Source organism: Vulpes lagopus, chromosome 1 (assembly GCF_018345385.1).
Source record: "Vulpes lagopus strain Blue_001 chromosome 1, ASM1834538v1, whole genome shotgun sequence".
Lineage (NCBI taxonomy): Eukaryota > Metazoa > Chordata > Mammalia > Carnivora > Canidae > Vulpes > Vulpes lagopus.
The window spans coordinates 121402705-121420572 of record NC_054824.1 but is presented as its reverse complement, the minus strand read 5'-3'; the positions used below and the strand labels follow the sequence as shown (position 1 = coordinate 121420572).

The 17868-nt window shown below is 44.5% G+C and overlaps 1 protein-coding gene across 7 annotated transcripts in view; it reads left to right on the top strand.

Annotated features, from left to right (window-relative positions):
• The first annotated feature begins 3318 nt into the window (after positions 1-3318).
• The window catches only part of ANKRD29 (ankyrin repeat domain 29), a 56678-nt gene continuing 42128 nt past the window's right edge, over positions 3319-17868 (top strand). For 5 of the 7 annotated variants that reach the window (XM_041737662.1, XM_041737733.1, XM_041737584.1 and 2 more), the window contains exons 1-2: positions 3323-3456; positions 13422-13532. In XM_041737662.1, the coding sequence (XP_041593596.1) occupies positions 3436-3456; positions 13422-13532 (132 nt within the window). In that variant the 5' untranslated portion in view covers positions 3323-3435. Of the gene's footprint in view, positions 3457-13421; positions 13552-17868 lie in introns of all 7 variants that reach the window. The other 2 variants (XM_041737510.1, XM_041737776.1) reach the window with 2 other exon arrangements.

Genomic DNA, 17868 nt, shown 5'->3' with positions numbered 1-17868 from the left:
AAGGAAACCTTTCTTAGAAGCCCCCAGCACATCTCTTCTTGTGTCTCAGAGGTCAGGATTTGTCACACACCCACACCTAATCCAGGCACTACCACCAGCCTAGATCAGAGAGCTTTGGACAGGAAAGGGGGCTGGGCTCCCCTGAAGCATATCTTAAGGTGGAATTTGGTAGATACTTGAGCAAAATTAGTGTTCTAAGAGGGAAAGAGAAAGGGGCCCTGGATGTTGGGGCAGATTATTCAACACTGTGCTGCTACACTCTGCACTATATGAAGCCTCGTCTAGTGTAAATCCCAAGAGAAGAAACTGAGCTAACCAGCTGGGAGATGTGGGGTGGGAGGCACACAGAAAATATATAAGGCAAGCTGTCCAGAGCAGACTCTTATTTGGGATGAAGGAGCTTGATCACAAAAAAAGAGGAGGGAGAGGGCTCAGGAGACCATTCTAACCTACTTCACAGTTCTGTCTACAGCAAATCTTGCTGGCACATAAACTGGGACAGTGCCACATCAAGAAGAAACACATGACAGTCTGCCGCTGGTGTGAACAGAAGGTGACAACAAATATGGCCCCATTTGAGATGAACACTGATGTTTGTGCATACCAATCATGGAGGCCTGTGGAAAGACGTGATATGGAGAACACAATCCCTTGAATCTTCTATTGAACGATTCATAAACTTTGACCACCTATCATTTCTCCAGCTGTGAACTAGCCCCTGAAAAAAAAAAAGATAAAGTAGAAGACCGGGTCTGGCTTTGAAGAATCTAAACTCTGCTAGAGGAGTTAAAAGTAAAAGAAGTGAAGTCTAGAGCAACAAGGATGCTATGGAAGCAGGAGCTCTGCTTAGCTGAGAGAGAGAGAGATGGCTGAAGGGCTGGGTGTGGGAGGGGAGCCTGAGCTGGGAGCAAGCCCCGGAAGGTCGGCTCTGAGTTAGGGAGAGAAGAGAGCTGTAGGGATGGGAGGGAGGGTAATAACAAGGAGAATCTCTGACAAGAATGGAGACACTCTGGTAAATCGTGAGAAATTATTTGGATAGAGAGAGTTGGGCCACAGGGATTTAATTTCAAGTATTTAGATGCGTCACCATTAAGTTTTAGAGTGGGCCTCTTTAGATGGTGCTGCCTGGTGGCGATCATGAGGGTTTTGTTCTGTTTAGGAGTTTTATTGTGAAAATGAACTTGGCCAGGCATGTGGGCTGATCTACAGACACATTCTTTTCTGTGACTTTGACAAGAATCCCATCAGCAGCCTGGCCAGGGACTCACTGCCAAAACCAACTTTGAGCAGCAAGGCTGGTAGTGGAAAGGAAATGGGCTTTGGAACCAGACAGACTCAATTAAAGATCCAGCGCCATCACTCATTAGCAAATTATTTCATCTCTCAGGGCCTTAGTTTTTTCAGCTGTTCAATGGGCATAGTACCTACATAGACAGCACTCAAAATACATTCTCTTCCCTCCTTTTGCTTATCGAAAGTATAATAGCAAAACCTCCCACGTCCAATCTTAGATAATAATGTTGCATGGCAACTTCAGAACTGTCTCATCCACAAACACCTAAGACAAGGAAAAGTTTTGACTCTTTCTTGATTTAAAACTTGAAATTTTGTATCAAATTTTGAAGCGTTTTAATTTTAAAGCACAAAGCGAAGCGCCTGGGTGGCTCAGTCAGTTAGGTGGCTGACTCTTGGTTTTGGCTCAGGTTGTGATCTCAGGGTCGTGAGGTTGACCCCCACATTAGGCTCCAAACTCAGAGCAGAGTCTGCTTGAGATTCTCTGCCTCTAGCTCTCCTTCTGCCCCTGGCTAATGCACTCTCAGTCTCTCTCTAAAATAAATAAATAAATAAAATCTTTAAAAGTAATAAAGCACAAGTACTAGGTTTATCTAAAACAGATAAACACTTTTTAAAGATTTTATTTATTTATTCATGATAGACTTAAAGAGAGACAAAGAGGGGCAGAGACACACAGGCAGAAGGAGAAGCAGGCTCCATGCCCAGAGCCCCACACGGACCCTATCCCAGGTCTCCAGGATCACATCCTGGGCCAAAGGCAGGTGCTAAACTGCTGAGCCACCCAGGGATCCCCCAGATAAACATTTTTATTTCATCATGAACTTTTATTCGTTGTTTTTGTTTCTTACTTTTGAATTAAATGTTACCAATTCAACTGAGAAGAGAGGAGGCACAACCAGAGGTGAGGGGAGAATGAGTAGATTCCAATTGTACGAGCATGTCTACTTTTACTTTGGTATTTGAATTTTCTAAAAAGGCTATTATTGCTTATTATACTTTAAAAACAATATATTATTTAATTTTTAAAAATGTGATTCTCCCGCTTTTACTTCCCCGAAACCAACCCTAGGCAAGCAGCAAGGCAGTATGCCTGCGGGAGTAAACTGCTCCTGAGATACTCCACCTCTGCAGCAAAGGGCCAGAAGGAGGAGGCGACTGTTGTAATCAGGAGGAGGAGGCCATGAGTAACATTCCCAATTTTGCCGTTCACCTTCAAAAAAGAAAATACCATATATCACCCATTCAGTCAAAAGGCTTGTTTCCCAGATCTTTCTCCAGGAGGAAAACAAAACAAAAAATATTAGAAAAGAAAAGGAGAGAAAGAAAAGAAAACCTAAAACGACAGAAATAAAAATGAAAATTCCTATTTGGATGGGTGATGGGTGAATTTTTTTGTTTCTTTTTCTTTTTTTTTTTTTTTTCCGGAGTTCAATTTGCCAACATATAGCACATCACCCAGTGCTCATCCCGTCAGGGGCCCCCCTCAGTGATTTTTCTCCTGTTTCATCGACATCATCAATGTCTGTGCTGTAATGGAGGTCGGGAGTCCTCCGAAGCAGGTCATGCTCTTTTGGAAGATGCGTGAGGTGTGGGACGGGAGTGGGTGTGTAGTGTGTATATATTCGCAGATGTGAGTGTGGGAGTATTATGTGTGAATCTGTGTGTGTGTGTGTGTGTGTGTGTGTGGAGTCTGGGGCGTGTGTATGTGCAACAGGAATGTGAATGTGCATGGAAGGTGTGTAGGGGAGAGTGTGGGGGCGGGGACGGGAATCTGGACACCCTGCGTCTTGACCGTGGAGGATGTGCGCAGTGTGGCGTGTCCGCTGGTGTGTGTGCTTGCGGGTGTGGATGTGTGTGAGCAGCGCGGCGGGCTAGAGACGGCGAGTGCCAGGTGGGCGCGCCAGCCGCAGCCCGCGCTCTCCGCGGCGCCCCGTGGCCCCGCCCCCGCCCGTGGCCCCGCCCCTCCTCGCGGCCCCGCCCCGCCCCTCCACGTGGCCCCGCCCCCGCCCTCCCCTGGGGCCGCGTCTCCGGCGGCGGCGGCGGCGGCGGGAGCGCGCGGCGCGGGAGGCCGCCCCACTGCGGAAGGCGGCGGGTGCCCCGGGCCGGGAGCGCGCCGGCCGCGCTGCGGTGGCCGCGGACATGTGCAGGATGTCCTTCAAGGTGAGCGCCGCGGGGTCGGGCGGGAGTGCCGGGCGGGCGGCAGACGTGCGGCGGGGCCCGCACCTGGGGACCTCGGGGCCGCCGCCGGGCCCGCAGGGTGGAGCGAGCGCCGCGCTGGGTGCCCCTGGGGACCGGAGCAGCGGCCGCGCTCGGGTGGCTCCTGTGGAGGGGGCTTTGCCTGCAGGGCTCTCGGTCCTTGCGGCCGCGGGTCCGGAGCGCAGGGCGGCGGGGACCGTCCCCGGGGGAACGGCGGGGGCGGGGCGGGGCGGGGCGGGGCGGGAGCCGGCGGGGGGCGCTGTCCTGCAGCCGCACCAACCCCGGCGCCGCGGCCTCGGTTCGGCATGTCCGCGGCGCCGCCGTCGCCCCCGTCGCCCCCGCGCCACAGCACTTTTTGGACGCTGAAGCCGAATGCCCAGCGCGGAGTGGAGCTGCGACTGATGACCAGGCTTCGGTGTCCAAAGGAGTCCTAAGAGTTTCAAGTCATTCCATTTAATCCGCACATTTCAGGAGGAGAGTGACGGTACTTGATTTGCCTCTATTGAAAGGTCTTAATAAAAATAATAAGTAAAACGTATTGAGCACTTAAAATGTGCCTGACTCTGAGCCAGGGGCATCTGGGAGTATCTTCTGAATCCTCAGGAAGATACGGAATGGTACCTCCGTGTGTCTCTCCTTTTCTTTTTGAAGCAAAAAGACTAAAACATGGAGAAGTTAAGTAACTCATCACAGTGTTAACATTACACCTGAATGGTGTTAATATTGAAACCCTAATGTGTCTGGCTTCAAAGCCAGCGTAATCCCATCTCTTACAGTAGCTTATGTAAACAGAGGGATGATATGTTGAGATTTGCCTGTTAGAAAGATCTCTGGCCACAGTTTGCAGAAAGGAGTGGAGCTGGGGTCATCCTTTTCAATGGTAGGGACTAGGGAGCAGGTGTCTGGAATGGAAGGAAGTAAACAAATGTGAGTGACTTAAAAAAAATTTTTTTTAATCCATGGAATTCTGTAATTGATATTATTCCCTGAGGTAGGGAAGGCTAGAGAGGTAAAGACAAAATTTTGGACATGTAAAGTTTAAGGATGAATGGAAGTCCAAGTAGGGATGTTGATTAGACAGATTTACAAACTGGGAACCCCAGGAGTATAATCTAGGCAGAAGATAGACATGAGATGTAGGAGTGAGCTGTGTTAAGTGATAATTAAACCCATGAGAATGAATGTGATTGTCCAGTGAGACCATGTAAAAGTGGTAAACAGAGGACTTGAAGACAAAATCTTGAAGAAGATGGAGCCTGGAGAAATGAGCAGACTAAGAGAAGCCCATTGAGAAAACTGAAAAGCAGTCAGCAATGTATGAAAACAATCAGAAGCGTGTGCTGATAATTTAAGCCAAGGACTTCTAATCCTTTGATAAAGATGGGGAGGAACTCAGTGATAAATACTACAGAGATATCAAGCTGGGAATTGAAAAGTGTCCACTGTATTTAGTAACAAGCAGCCAAAGGAGACCTTGTTCAGAGTAGTTTCAGTGAAGTGCTGGCTTCAGGAGCCAGATTGCAATAGCTTCAAAAGGGAGTGGGTGGGAACCACAAGTGTCCAGAGCTGTTTCAGAAAATACCACAAGAAACAGTGGCCACAGCAGGGATTTGGAGTTGACCAAGGGTTTGCTTTAAAATGGTAGAAACTTGACCATCTTTAAATGATGAAAGATATCTCAATGATACAAAGACAAATAACCCAAATTTAAAATGGGCAATGGAAACGAATAGACGTTTCTCCCAAGAAGGTAAACAAATGGCCAACAAGCACCCGAAAAGATGCTCAACACCATTAGTCATCAGGGAAACGCAAATTAAAACCATAAGGAGACACCACTCATACCCACTAGGATGGCAGACAGTGTCAGGTGTTGGCAAAGAGATGGAGAAATTAAAATCTTCATGCCTTGCTGGTAGGAATCTTCATGCCTTGCTCCACTCCTTTCTGCAAACTGTGGCCAGAGATCTTTCTAACAGGCAAATCTCAACATATCATCCCTCTGTTTACATAAGCTACTGTAAGAGATGGGATTACGCTGGCTTTGAAGCCAGACACATTAGGGTTTCAATATTAACACCATTCAGGTGTAATGTTAACACTGTGATGAGTTACTCAACTTCTCCATGTTTTAGTCTTTTTGCTTCAAAAAGAAAAGGAGAGACACACGGAGGTACCATTAGGCTGCCGGGGCCTGAAGCCTGCCTGTCCCAGGGTATAAGATATATGACCTCAGACTCTGGTTTGAATGCTGACTCCATTACTTCCTACCTGTATGACCTTGAGTGATTCATTTCTGTGCCTTGCTAACGCAGTCATATTAGGAAACAGTCTGGGCATTCTTTGAAAGAGTTACCATGTGACCTAGCAATTCCACTCCTATATACATACACAAATGAAACAAAAACGCATGTTTACACAAAACTTGTACACAGATGTTCATTTTGTTATTCATAATAGCCAAAAATTGGAAATAACCCAAATGTCCATCATTTGTCATTGATAATAAACAAAATGTGGTATGTGTTAGCTTGAGCTGCCATAACAAAATACTAAAGACTACGCAGCTTAAACAGCAGGTATTTAATTTCTCACAGTTCTGGAGGCTGAGAAGTCTAAGATCACAATGCCAGCAAATTAATTGTCTGGTGAGAGCTCTCTTCCTGGCTTGCAAACCACCACATTCTCACTGGATCCTCACATGGAAGAAGAGAGGACTTTCTGGTGTCTCTTCGTTTTCCTGTAAGGACACTGATTCCATCATGAGAGCTCTACCCTCTTGACTTCATCTAACCTAATTACCTCCCAAAGGCCTCACCTACAAATACTATCACATTGGGAATTAGGGTTTCAACGTATGAGTTTGGGGCTAGGGGGGACACAAATCTTCACTCCATATCATGGTATATCCAAACAATGGACTATCATTCAACCATAAAAAGAAAGAAGAAAGCTCTGGTATATGCTGCGATGTAGATGAACCTTGAGAACATGATGTTAAGTTAAAAAAGCCAAATACAAAAGGCCACATATTGTATGATGCCATTTATATGAAATGCTCAGAATAGGCATTCCACAGAGATAGAAAGCAGATACTTGGTTGCCTCAGGCTAGGGAAGAAGGGGGGAATGGGACAATGGATTAGAATAGCTGGTGGTGACTGGGTGCCTGGGTGGCTCCTGATGTTAAGCATTGACTCCTAGTTTCGGCTCGGGTCATGGTGTCAGGGTCCTGGGATCCAGCTCCATGTTGGCCTACGTACTCAGCACAGAGTCAGCTTGTCCCTCTTCCTCTGCTCCCCCCACCACTCTCGTTCTCTTACTCTCTCAAATAAATAAATTTTAAAATCTTAAAAAAAAAATAGTAGCCAGTGACATCTCGAAAGTGTCCTTCTGCATGCGGCTTCTCAGTCCTGCATTCTATCCTTATTTAATATGGCTTCTGGGATCCCTGGGTGGCGCAGCGGTTTGGCGCCTGCCTTTGGCCCAGGGCGCGATCCTGGAGACCCGGGATCGAATCCCACGTCGGGCTCCCGGTGCGTGGAGCCTGCTTCTCCCTCTGCCTGTGTCTCTGCCTCTCTCTCTCTCTCTGTATGACTATCATAAGTAAATAATAATAATAAAATATATTTAAAAAAAAATATGGCTTCTAACATCAAAGAAATTCATTACAGAGAAAAGCTAATGTTGTCTTGATTGACTTAATAAGTACATAATCAAAACCTAGATTCTTCTAAACCCTGTTTTAAACTAATGGTCTAAGTCATTACTCCATCTTGACTTTTAATCAGAATTCCGCTTCTGTGCAGTAACAATTTCCCTTCTGTGCTTCCTCTCCCCCTTCCTTCCTGTAACTAATTGTTGGTCGTGTAATAATGTTTTTGCTTCACTTCCTTGTATGAGCCAAAATCCTGTCAGTAAAGGGGAGAAAAAGAGAAGAAAATATGGCATATGTGGAAGTTTAACTCCATTTTACTCCCAGGGTATAAGATATATGACCTCAGACTCTCGTTTGAATGCTGACTCCATTACTTCCTACCTGTATGACCTTGAGTGATTCATTTCTGTGCCTTGCTAACGCAGTCATATAGGAAACAGTCTGGGCATTCTTTGAAAGAGTTACCATGTGACCTAGCAATTCCACTCCTATATACATACACAAATGAAACAAAAACGCATGTTTACACAAAACTTGTACACAGATGTTCATTTTGTTATTCATAATAGCCAAAAATTGGAAATAACCCAAATGTCCATCATTTGTCATTGATAATAAACAAAATGTGGTATGTGTTAGCTTGAGCTGCCATAACAAAATACTAAAGACTACGCAGCTTAAACAGCAGGTATTTAATTTCTCACAGTTCTGGAGGCTGAGAAGTCTAAGATCACAATGCCAGCAAATTAATTGTCTGGTGAGAGCTCTCTTCCTGGCTTGCAAACCACCACATTCTCACTGGATCCTCACATGGAAGAAGAGAGGACTTTCTGGTGTCTCTTCGTTTTCCTGTAAGGACACTGATTCCATCATGAGAGCTCTACCCTCTTGACTTCATCTAACCTAATTACCTCCCAAAGGCCTCACCTACAAATACTATCACATTGGGAATTAGGGTTTCAACGTATGAGTTTGGGGCTAGGGGGGACACAAATCTTCACTCCATATCATGGTATATCCAAACAATGGACTATCATTCAACCATAAAAAGAAAGAAGAAAGCTCTGGTATATGCTGCGATGTAGATGAACCTTGAGAACATGATGTTAAGTTAAAAAAGCCAAATACAAAAGGCCACATATTGTATGATGCCATTTATATGAAATGCTCAGAATAGGCATTCCACAGAGATAGAAAGCAGATACTTGGTTGCCTCAGGCTAGGGAAGAAGGGGGGAATGGGACAATGGATTAGAATAGCTGGTGGTGACTGGGTGCCTGGGTGGCTCCTGATGTTAAGCATTGACTCCTAGTTTCGGCTCGGGTCATGGTGTCAGGGTCCTGGGATCCAGCTCCATGTTGGCCTACGTACTCAGCACAGAGTCAGCTTGTCCCTCTTCCTCTGCTCCCCCCACCACTCTCGTTCTCTTACTCTCTCAAATAAATAAATTTTAAAATCTTAAAAAAAAAATAGTAGCCAGTGACATCTCGAAAGTGTCCTTCTGCATGCGGCTTCTCAGTCCTGCATTCTATCCTTATTTAATATGGCTTCTGGGATCCCTGGGTGGCGCAGCGGTTTGGCGCCTGCCTTTGGCCCAGGGCGCGATCCTGGAGACCCGGGATCGAATCCCACGTCGGGCTCCCGGTGCGTGGAGCCTGCTTCTCCCTCTGCCTGTGTCTCTGCCTCTCTCTCTCTCTCTGTATGACTATCATAAGTAAATAATAATAATAAAATATATTTAAAAAAAAATATGGCTTCTAACATCAAAGAAATTCATTACAGAGAAAAGCTAATGTTGTCTTGATTGACTTAATAAGTACATAATCAAAACCTAGATTCTTCTAAACCCTGTTTTAAACTAATGGTCTAAGTCATTACTCCATCTTGACTTTTAATCAGAATTCCGCTTCTGTGCAGTAACAATTTCCCTTCTGTGCTTCCTCTCCCCCTTCCTTCCTGTAACTAATTGTTGGTCGTGTAATAATGTTTTTGCTTCACTTCCTTGTATGAGCCAAAATCCTGTCAGTAAAGGGGAGAAAAAGAGAAGAAAATATGGCATATGTGGAAGTTTATACTCCATTTTACTCCCAGGGTATAAGATATATGACCTCAGACTCTCGTTTGAATGCTGACTCCATTACTTCCTACCTGTATGACCTTGAGTGATTCATTTCTGTGCCTCAGCTTCCTCATCCTTAGAATGGGAATAATAAAAACACCTGTGTCATGGGGTTGTTGTGGGAATTAATGCATCAGAACAATGAAAGCACTTAGCAGGCCTGATACAGAGCAAGATCTCCGCGTTGGTTGCTGTTGCTATTCTTCATGATACAGTGACCAACAAGCCTAAGGGAGGCTGCCTGGCCCCGTTGTAGAGAAAAATCAAGAAAGTGGTTAAATAGTAAAGCATTGCTACGTGCATCATTTCTTCCAAGGCTAAGGGGCTTGCCCCTGTCTCACTCTACAGGATTTGTGATAATGTGCATATTGTAACCAGAGGCAGTTTGGAAGTTACCCAGGCCATGATGTGTATAGACCCCAACAAGAAGGAAAGTCAGGGGACTTTCCATCTTGGCAGAAGAGGAGCTCGGAATGAGGATAGGAAGGCGGTCACTGGGGTCAATGCTCCCTTTTTCCTTGCTGTCTAGAGAATTCCACCAGAGGCAGAACAATGTGATGGCTAACAGGGCAGCCCTGAGCATTAGGCTGCCGGGGCCTGAAGCCTGCCTGTCCTCTCTCCCTTACCTCACCCTTGTAGCAAGATGATAACAGTGCCCACCTCACTGAGCTAGGATGGGGATTAAGTGAAGTGGTGTATGCAGAGCATATGCCAAGTGGTACAGAACAAGCACTTAGTATTAGCACAAGAGACCTGCCCTCTGCTAAATGTGTCTGCCACAGAGTCACAGGAGTACTTACCCATGTTTTTGATGGTTCTTTCCACCTGGAAGCCCCTTAGGCACTAAAAGTCAGCAGGTTCAAAGCTGAACTCATCATTTTTTTCCCAAAGCTTGCTCCTCTTCTGGTGTTTCCCACTTTCAGGAATGCCACAACCTTAACGAGGCACTCAAACCAGAAACCTGAGAGTCAGTCCAGACTCCTCCCACCTTCTTCTGAACATAGGGTTGCAGACCAAAACTGTTTAGTTTGGTTCCTTAAAATTTCTCCAGTCTGTCTCATCCTCCTGTCCCACTATTGGTGCTTAAGCTGGGGCCCTCCACTTCAGTTGTCCTGTCTATGTGGTAGTCCCCCTAACCCTGTAGACACCGACCTCAGTCTGGCTCCAGGCATCAGTCCATTCTCCCTGAGGCTGCCACAGAGACCTTTCTGAAACACAAAACCAATAGTATCTCCCCACCTTAAAACCCTGCCGTAGCTCCCCAGTGCCCAGGCAAACCCCATAACACGGCACAGCAGCTCCTCCAGGATCTGGCCCTGACTGCTTTCAGCCCCATGGTGTCCCTTGCCCTCTCTCCACTCTCTTCAGTCCAGCCCTTCCAAGCTAGTGGTAGTTCTCAGAATGCCGTGCTGAGCCTCTGTGTCTTTGCTTCACTTCCTTGTCCACCTGGGATGCTCCTTAGCCAGGTCCCTGCTCATCTTTTTAAATTCTTCTCAAGAATTCCTTCTCTTTGAAGCCATTCCTGGCTGCCCCCCTCATATAGGCTCAGCCATTCTCTGCTCTCACAAGTAATCCTCATTCCTATTCTAGCTCCTGTAATTAATTTCTGATGCCTGTTGGCATGACTCTCTTTCCTACTGGGCCGTAAGACCATTAGAGCAGAGATCAAGGTTGACTTGTACCTCTTGGCCTAGCCCCTGGCCAGTACCACTGTCCCTGATGCATGCCAGTGACCAAGCAAATGAATTTCAAAGAGCTGTGAGGACTGTGCATTTATAGCTAACATTTCCCAAGTGTTCACTATCAAACAGTGAACTATCACTATCAAACTATCATATTCTCTCCTTTAATTCTCTAACAAAACATGGTAGAGTTACTACTCCTGGCAATGGGACAGAAATAACCTCGCCAGGGTCACAGAGCTGCGAAGTAGTAGGCTCAGAAATTGAACTCAGCACTTTCTTATGCCACATTTGACTATCTTCCTTCCACCTCCCAGTAAATCAGCCATTTGAGAGAGAAGGAAATCTTTATAGCTTTTCACAAAGCTCAGTTTCTAAAACCTTGTAGGAAACCAGGAAATCTAGCCCTGACAGGAGAGGAAGCCATAAGGCCATCCTCAAGACAAGAGAGGCTCCCAGCAGAAGAGCTTGTTATGACAATAGAAGTTTGTGGTTTGCCGATGGTTTTGAAAATAATTTGGGGTTAAATGGAAACAACAAAATCACTAAAAATGATTTACAATTTATTACTCTCAAGTCTTCATGTTTCAAGAAAAGCCACCAGAGCTGTTCCCTGGTGCATATTAAGTTCTCTTCCTAATTCACCCTCCAGACTTCGTTTTGGCCTTGTGCGGTCTCTCTACTGAAAGGGTATTGTTCCGTGATTTATGATACAAGTCAGACCTGCCTGGCCATCACTTCAGCCACATACTGGCAGCTACAATGGTGGACTTAGCCTGGTACAAAAACCACCAACACTGGGTGTGAATGTCATCATTGCATTTTGGCCTGAAAATTCCTGGGACCATAACATTTACACCTTTGGGGAAAACAAATTGTTCATCTGGAATTTAAGGTGATTTTTGTTTTCTTCCTACCTGCACCAGGAAACTATTTAAAGTATGTTTGCAACCTGCTTAACACTCCCCGCTTGGCCACGCTCTCCTCCAAGAATGCACAAGAGCACTAAGTCGTGTGTGAGCTGAAGGGCTGCAGAAAAGAAACCCTCATACCAACAAATGCTGCCTTCATGGTGCTCTCACTGTGCTTTCATTTTAGATGGCTCCATGGAGGGGCACCTGGCTGGCTCAATTAGTAGAGCATGAACTCTTGATCTTGGGGTTGTGAGTTTGAGCCTCGCATTGGGTGTGGAGATTACTTAAAAATAAAAATAAAAATAAATTTGTTTTAATCTTCAGATGGCTCCTTGTTGTGGGTGATATTGTGCTTTCTTTTTAACTTAGCATAGGTAAATAAGATATTGAATTGAATACATTATCAATACATTTAAAAGATATATTGCATGAAAAGGCTTTGGTGTCAGAAAAGTGTTTTAAGCCCACCCAAAAAAGGTTTTTGTTAAACATTTTAAATGCTAGAAAATTTCCTGAAACCAGCAAAATTCTTATAGTAACAATATTTAATTTAATTTTGCCTACTGATTCTAACTCTGTAAAGAAAAGTGGACGGAAAAGTGGACGAAGCATTTATGATGTGTTGGGTACCATATTTGGCCAATTAATCTACTTCATTTAATCCTTACCAGAAACTCCAAACCAGGTAGTGTAAGGCTCACTGAGGCCAAATCACTTGCCCAGGGCTGAGGTTGAAACCTGGAGCTATCTGGTTCCAGAGCCTCCCTTTCAGCCCCGCCCTCTCCTGCCATGGACTGTTCCCTACAGATCCAGATTGATGTGTTTTAGAAAAGGCGATTTACTGCAGTCAACGCTGCCACTCTGATTTTTGAAGAACTGTTTGCCAGCTTTATTCCTTCCATAGGATGGTTCCAACATTAACTTTGTAACTTTAAAATAAGGCAGCAATGGAAAGAAGAATCCCGTATGAGGACACATAACAGTGTTTTATGCCCAGAATTCCTTTCTTAACTGAATCCTCTGGCAAGTTCCAGCTGAAGCAAAGAAAATTCAGTGGAGGGAGGGTGAGGCATTGACCCAAAAAGCTGGAATCGGTAGAAAAGTTGGGGGAAAGAAAAGGTGAGGGTTGGGGAGGTCAGAATTGGCAGAGAGTTCTTTCTGCTCAGAGGCGAAGAAGGATTTGGGAACATTTCAGGGAGGAAATAGCATTTAAGCAGAGCCTTGTCCTTGAAGGATGGGAAAGAACTCCTTTCAAGCAAAAAGGAAACTGTGAACAAAGACACAGAAGCAGGGAAGTGAGAACATTGGTAGGAAATAGGGTATTAATAGTGCTACATTATCAACAACACTGCTCTTCATAACTGCACTCTGGTATCTGGTATAAAATAAAATGTGTTCCCTAACCAAGTATATTACAATCATCTGTTACTGGAGGAGCTATCTTCCAGTGCTACAACACATCTGGAAATTCTGCTTTTTGAATAGTATATATTTGCATAGAAGCGGTCATAGGAACTGATAACAGTTTTAAGATCCTGTCTCATTTTGCTTCTGCAGAAGGAAACTCCACTTGCCAATGCTGCATTCTGGGCAGCAAGGAGAGGAAACCTGGCTCTGCTCAGGCTGTTGTTGAACAGCGGTCGGGTGGATGTGGACTGCAGGGACAGTGTACGGATGGATTCATTCGGTATATGCATGCCAAGGACACGCCATTTCCCCTGCTGGCATGAGAGCAGCTCACGAATACATTTCCCTTTACAGTGCTTATCTACTCTTTCATGTATGCTTGCTTTATCCTTTAAAAAATCCAAGGTACCCTGGTGAATGTAAAAACATATGGAGACTGGGAGGGGGGTGCTGGCTGGGTGGCTCAGATGGTTAGGTATCCAACTCTTGATTTCTGCTCAGGTCATAATTTCAGGGTGTGAGATCAAGCCCAAAGTCAGGCTCTGCACTGAGTGGGGAGTCTGCTTGAGATTGTTTCCCTCTGCCTCTCCTCGCCCCCCCACACACACATGCTTGTACGCATGAGCTCTCTCTCTCTCTCTCAAATAAATAAATATGTTTTAAAATTAAAAACATATTAGGGAAACCATCACATGCATAAAATGGAAGGCAGCCACAATAAGGAAAGAGGCACTTTACTGGGAATTAGAATTGGCAAGTTCCAAGAAGGAAAGCATTTTTAGAGAATTCAATCCAACTGCTTTCATGGAGAGTGGAGATAATTCAGATCAGAGGAGGACTGCCATGAATGTGGAAGTTGGGTTTTTCTACAAGGATAAGAGAACTGGAATGGAAGCTACCACCCAGCCTCTTACCTCTCATTATCATTGCAAACATCAGTACACTCAGTGGCAAGTAAAGGGTCTTAAAATGGATACTGCTGCTGTCATTTAGGGAGGCATCATTTAGGGAGCCCTTCCCTCCCCAGATAGAAGCAGTGAATTCTCTGTATTAAGCAGGACTGTGCATCTCTGGGCATCAGGAAAACCTCAAATGTGAGAGAGAGAGAGAGAGAAATACTTTGATTTTAGGAATACAAATGTTTTCAAAAGAGCCTTATTGTTTTCCCAAAAGCAGGATATGCCATTTCCAGCTTTTACTGCACAAATTTAGCAGGTGAGATAGCCACCAGCCTGAGACATCAAAGTTTGCTCCACTCTGCCCACTGGGGGCATCACTTGCTGTGCAGTATCTTGGCTTTGCACCTCCAGATCCACCCAGAACCTTCTTCAGTTTGCTCCATGTCCCAGGGCCTGAAAGGTGTGGCCTAGTGGACTTGTTTCCCTCTGGCCTGTAGTTGGGTTTGGCCAATGGAAGCACTGGTAGGAATCAGAAGGCGGGAGGACAGGGATGTTGGGGAACCCAATGTCCCCTGCTCTGTCTGGCAGCAATGCTCTTGTTCTGTCCTGGGAGTCACTACCTTCCCCTGCAACTCCATGCCTTCACGCCTGGGCTAGCAAGGGAGCCCACTGCTGCTGACTCCCAATCCAGCCTTGTCCTTGTGTCCCTACACCTGGGGCACAGTTTTACAAGTTATTAAACTTTCTTCCAACTATCCCAATGTGAGTATGCCATCTGTTCCTTACTGGGACCCAGAGTGATATGAGGACAGACACCTGTGATCTGGCCATCCCAGTCTTACTTGGGTCTTACTGGGCAGCAGTGCCACACTGGGCCAAACTGAAGTAGCTAGCTTTCACTGTGGCCTCACCCCTTGATCACATTGATGAACACTTTTCCTCTCACCTTTTCTCAGCCACCCCTATAACTGTTTCTTAGGGGCCACCTCACAGTGCCACACACATCCTGCTCCCCAAGTAGTTTCTCGTACTCTCAGCCTTCCCAGCACCCTTTCCTGCTCAGTGTGACCTGTCCTGCTACCTCCTTTCCCCTCAGAGCTCATCCTCCTGGTCAGCGGGGTGACCAGTAGTTATCTCAATCAGAAGTTTTGCTTCTGTGAACAGACACTAATATGTTTAATCTTCATTTAAAATAAAAACTCATTTAATTAACAGCTTTCTGGAGAAAGGATTCCTTAACCCAAAGGAGCAAGTCTAGTTGCTAGGTCATGGGGTCATGGGGTAGCTCTATTTTAAACTTTTGAGAAACTTCCATACTGCTCTCCAGAGCGGCGTACCAGTTTGCATTCCCACCCACAGTGCAAGAGGGTTGCCCTTTCTCTGCATCCTCGCCATCCTGTTGTTTCCAGTGTTGTTAATTGTAGCCATTCTGATAGCTGTGAGGTGATAGCTCATCATGGTTTTGATTTGTATTTCCCTGATGATGTGTGGTCTTGAGCATCTTTTTATGCACTACTAGGTATTTACCCAAAGGACACAAAAATATAGATTCAAAGGGATACATGCACCCCGATGTTTATAGCAGCATTACTACTAATAGCCAAACTATGGAGAGAGCCATATACGTATATATATGTATGTGTATATATGTATATATACACATACGTGTATGTGTGTATTATATATAATATATATTACTCAGCCATGAAAAAAATGAAATCTTGCCATTTGCAACAACATGGATGGATCTAGAGTGTATTATGTTAAATGAAATAAGTCAGAGAAAGACAAATGCCATCTTGATCTCACTCATATGGGACCTAAGAAAGAAAACAGATGAATGTATGGAAAGGGGGAAAGAGAAAAAGGAGAGAGGGAAACCATGAGAGTCTCTTAACAATAGAGAACAAGGTTGTTGGAGGAAGGTGGGGTAGGATATAGGCTAGCTGGGTGATGGGCACTTAGGAGGGCACTTGCCATGATGAGCACTGGGTATTATATATAAGTGATGAATCACTGAATTCTACTCCAGAAACCAGTACTGCACCATATGTTAACTAACTAAAATTTAAATTAAAAAAATTAATTAAAAGTCTTAAAAAACAAAGGAGCAAGTCTAAATGATGTTAATTTCAGACATCTTGTTGATTTTAAAAGGGTCTCTAGGATTGGTGGTAACAGAGACAGGGAGTTGTTGGGAATAATATAGGTCTTGGCTCCCCTTAAAATTTCACTGGAAGGATTTCTATATCCTTCAGGTGCCACCTGAACATGGAGTCTGGGTTCCAGGATGTGCCTGGTGATGAATGACCTCTGCCCCAGCCAATGGGGCCCAGCCCCTGGTTCACCTGGAGCTCCTAGGACAGCTGATGGAATGCAAAGAGAGGCCCTGCTCCCCACCTCAAGTTCATGACCAAGTTCAAACTTCCAACAAATAGCATTTAAAGAATGAATACATTATCTCCAGGCCACCCACCACATGACAAAGCTTTGATTTGCTAACATTCACCTTCATTCCTAGATTAATGTTGTCTTTGCATGTTTACATTTTTTTTTTTTTTGCTTCCTTCATCTCTCCATTGCACATTTACCACAAGATGTGCAATGGCAAGCTTCCTCTAGCCTTTGAGACGAATGAATGAATGAACGTATGTCACTGTCCTGTTTGTTTTAGTCTGCACTGCATTTTATATCCACTGTTTCCTCTGTTCAAAGTCAACTAGTTTTAAAAGGTACATTTTAACATCAGCCAATTGAATAAAGTAACCATAATCTTTAGAGAATTACACCCTGTCCAGCTAATACATTTTGAATATAAAGGAAACATTTTTATGTAGCTTAATAAATACATCTACAGATACTACTTCTCTATTCTCTTTCTCTTTTGTCTTAACTTGTGACTTTTTCTCAATTGACCATGATATAGAGTTGAAATACAATCTATATTTTTAAATATGTTTCATTCATGGCTCCTTTAAAGCAGATGCATATAACATTTCTTATTTTCCTTGGGATCCCTGGGTGGCTCAGCGGTTTGGCACCTGCCTTCAGCCCAGGGCATGATCCTGGAGTCCCGGGATTGAGTCCCGCATCAGGGTCCCTGCATGGAGCCTGCTTCTCCCTCTGCCTGTGTCTCTGCCCCTCTCTCTCTCTCTCTCTCTCTCTCTCTCTCTCTCTCTCTCATTCTCTCATGAATAAATAAATAAAATCTCTAAAAAATAAGTAAATAAAGCAGATGCATATAACATTTCTTATTTTCCTTTTTAAACATAAAAATTAAGTTATCCTATGCTTCCAGTGCCTCCTGATTGATTTTTATTTTGAGACAAGTATAACCTATGATTAAAAAAAAGTTTTCTTGTCTGTCATGTAAAGGATGTATTTATAGCTGTCTATTCAGATTGGATTTCTTTTTAAATTTTAATTCCACTGTAGTTAACATAGAGTGTTATATTATTTTCAGGTGTACAATATAATTATTCAGCAATTCCATATAGTCCGGTGCTCATCAAGATAAGTGTACTCTTCATCCTCTTCACCTATTTCATGCATCCTCCCCCCCCCCCCCGTAACCGTCAGTTCTCTATAGTTAAGAGTCTATTTCTTGGTTTGTCTTCTTTTCCCTTTGTTTGTTTTGTTTCTTAAATTTCACATATGAATGAAATCATATTGTATTTGTCTTTCTCTGACTGCCTTAT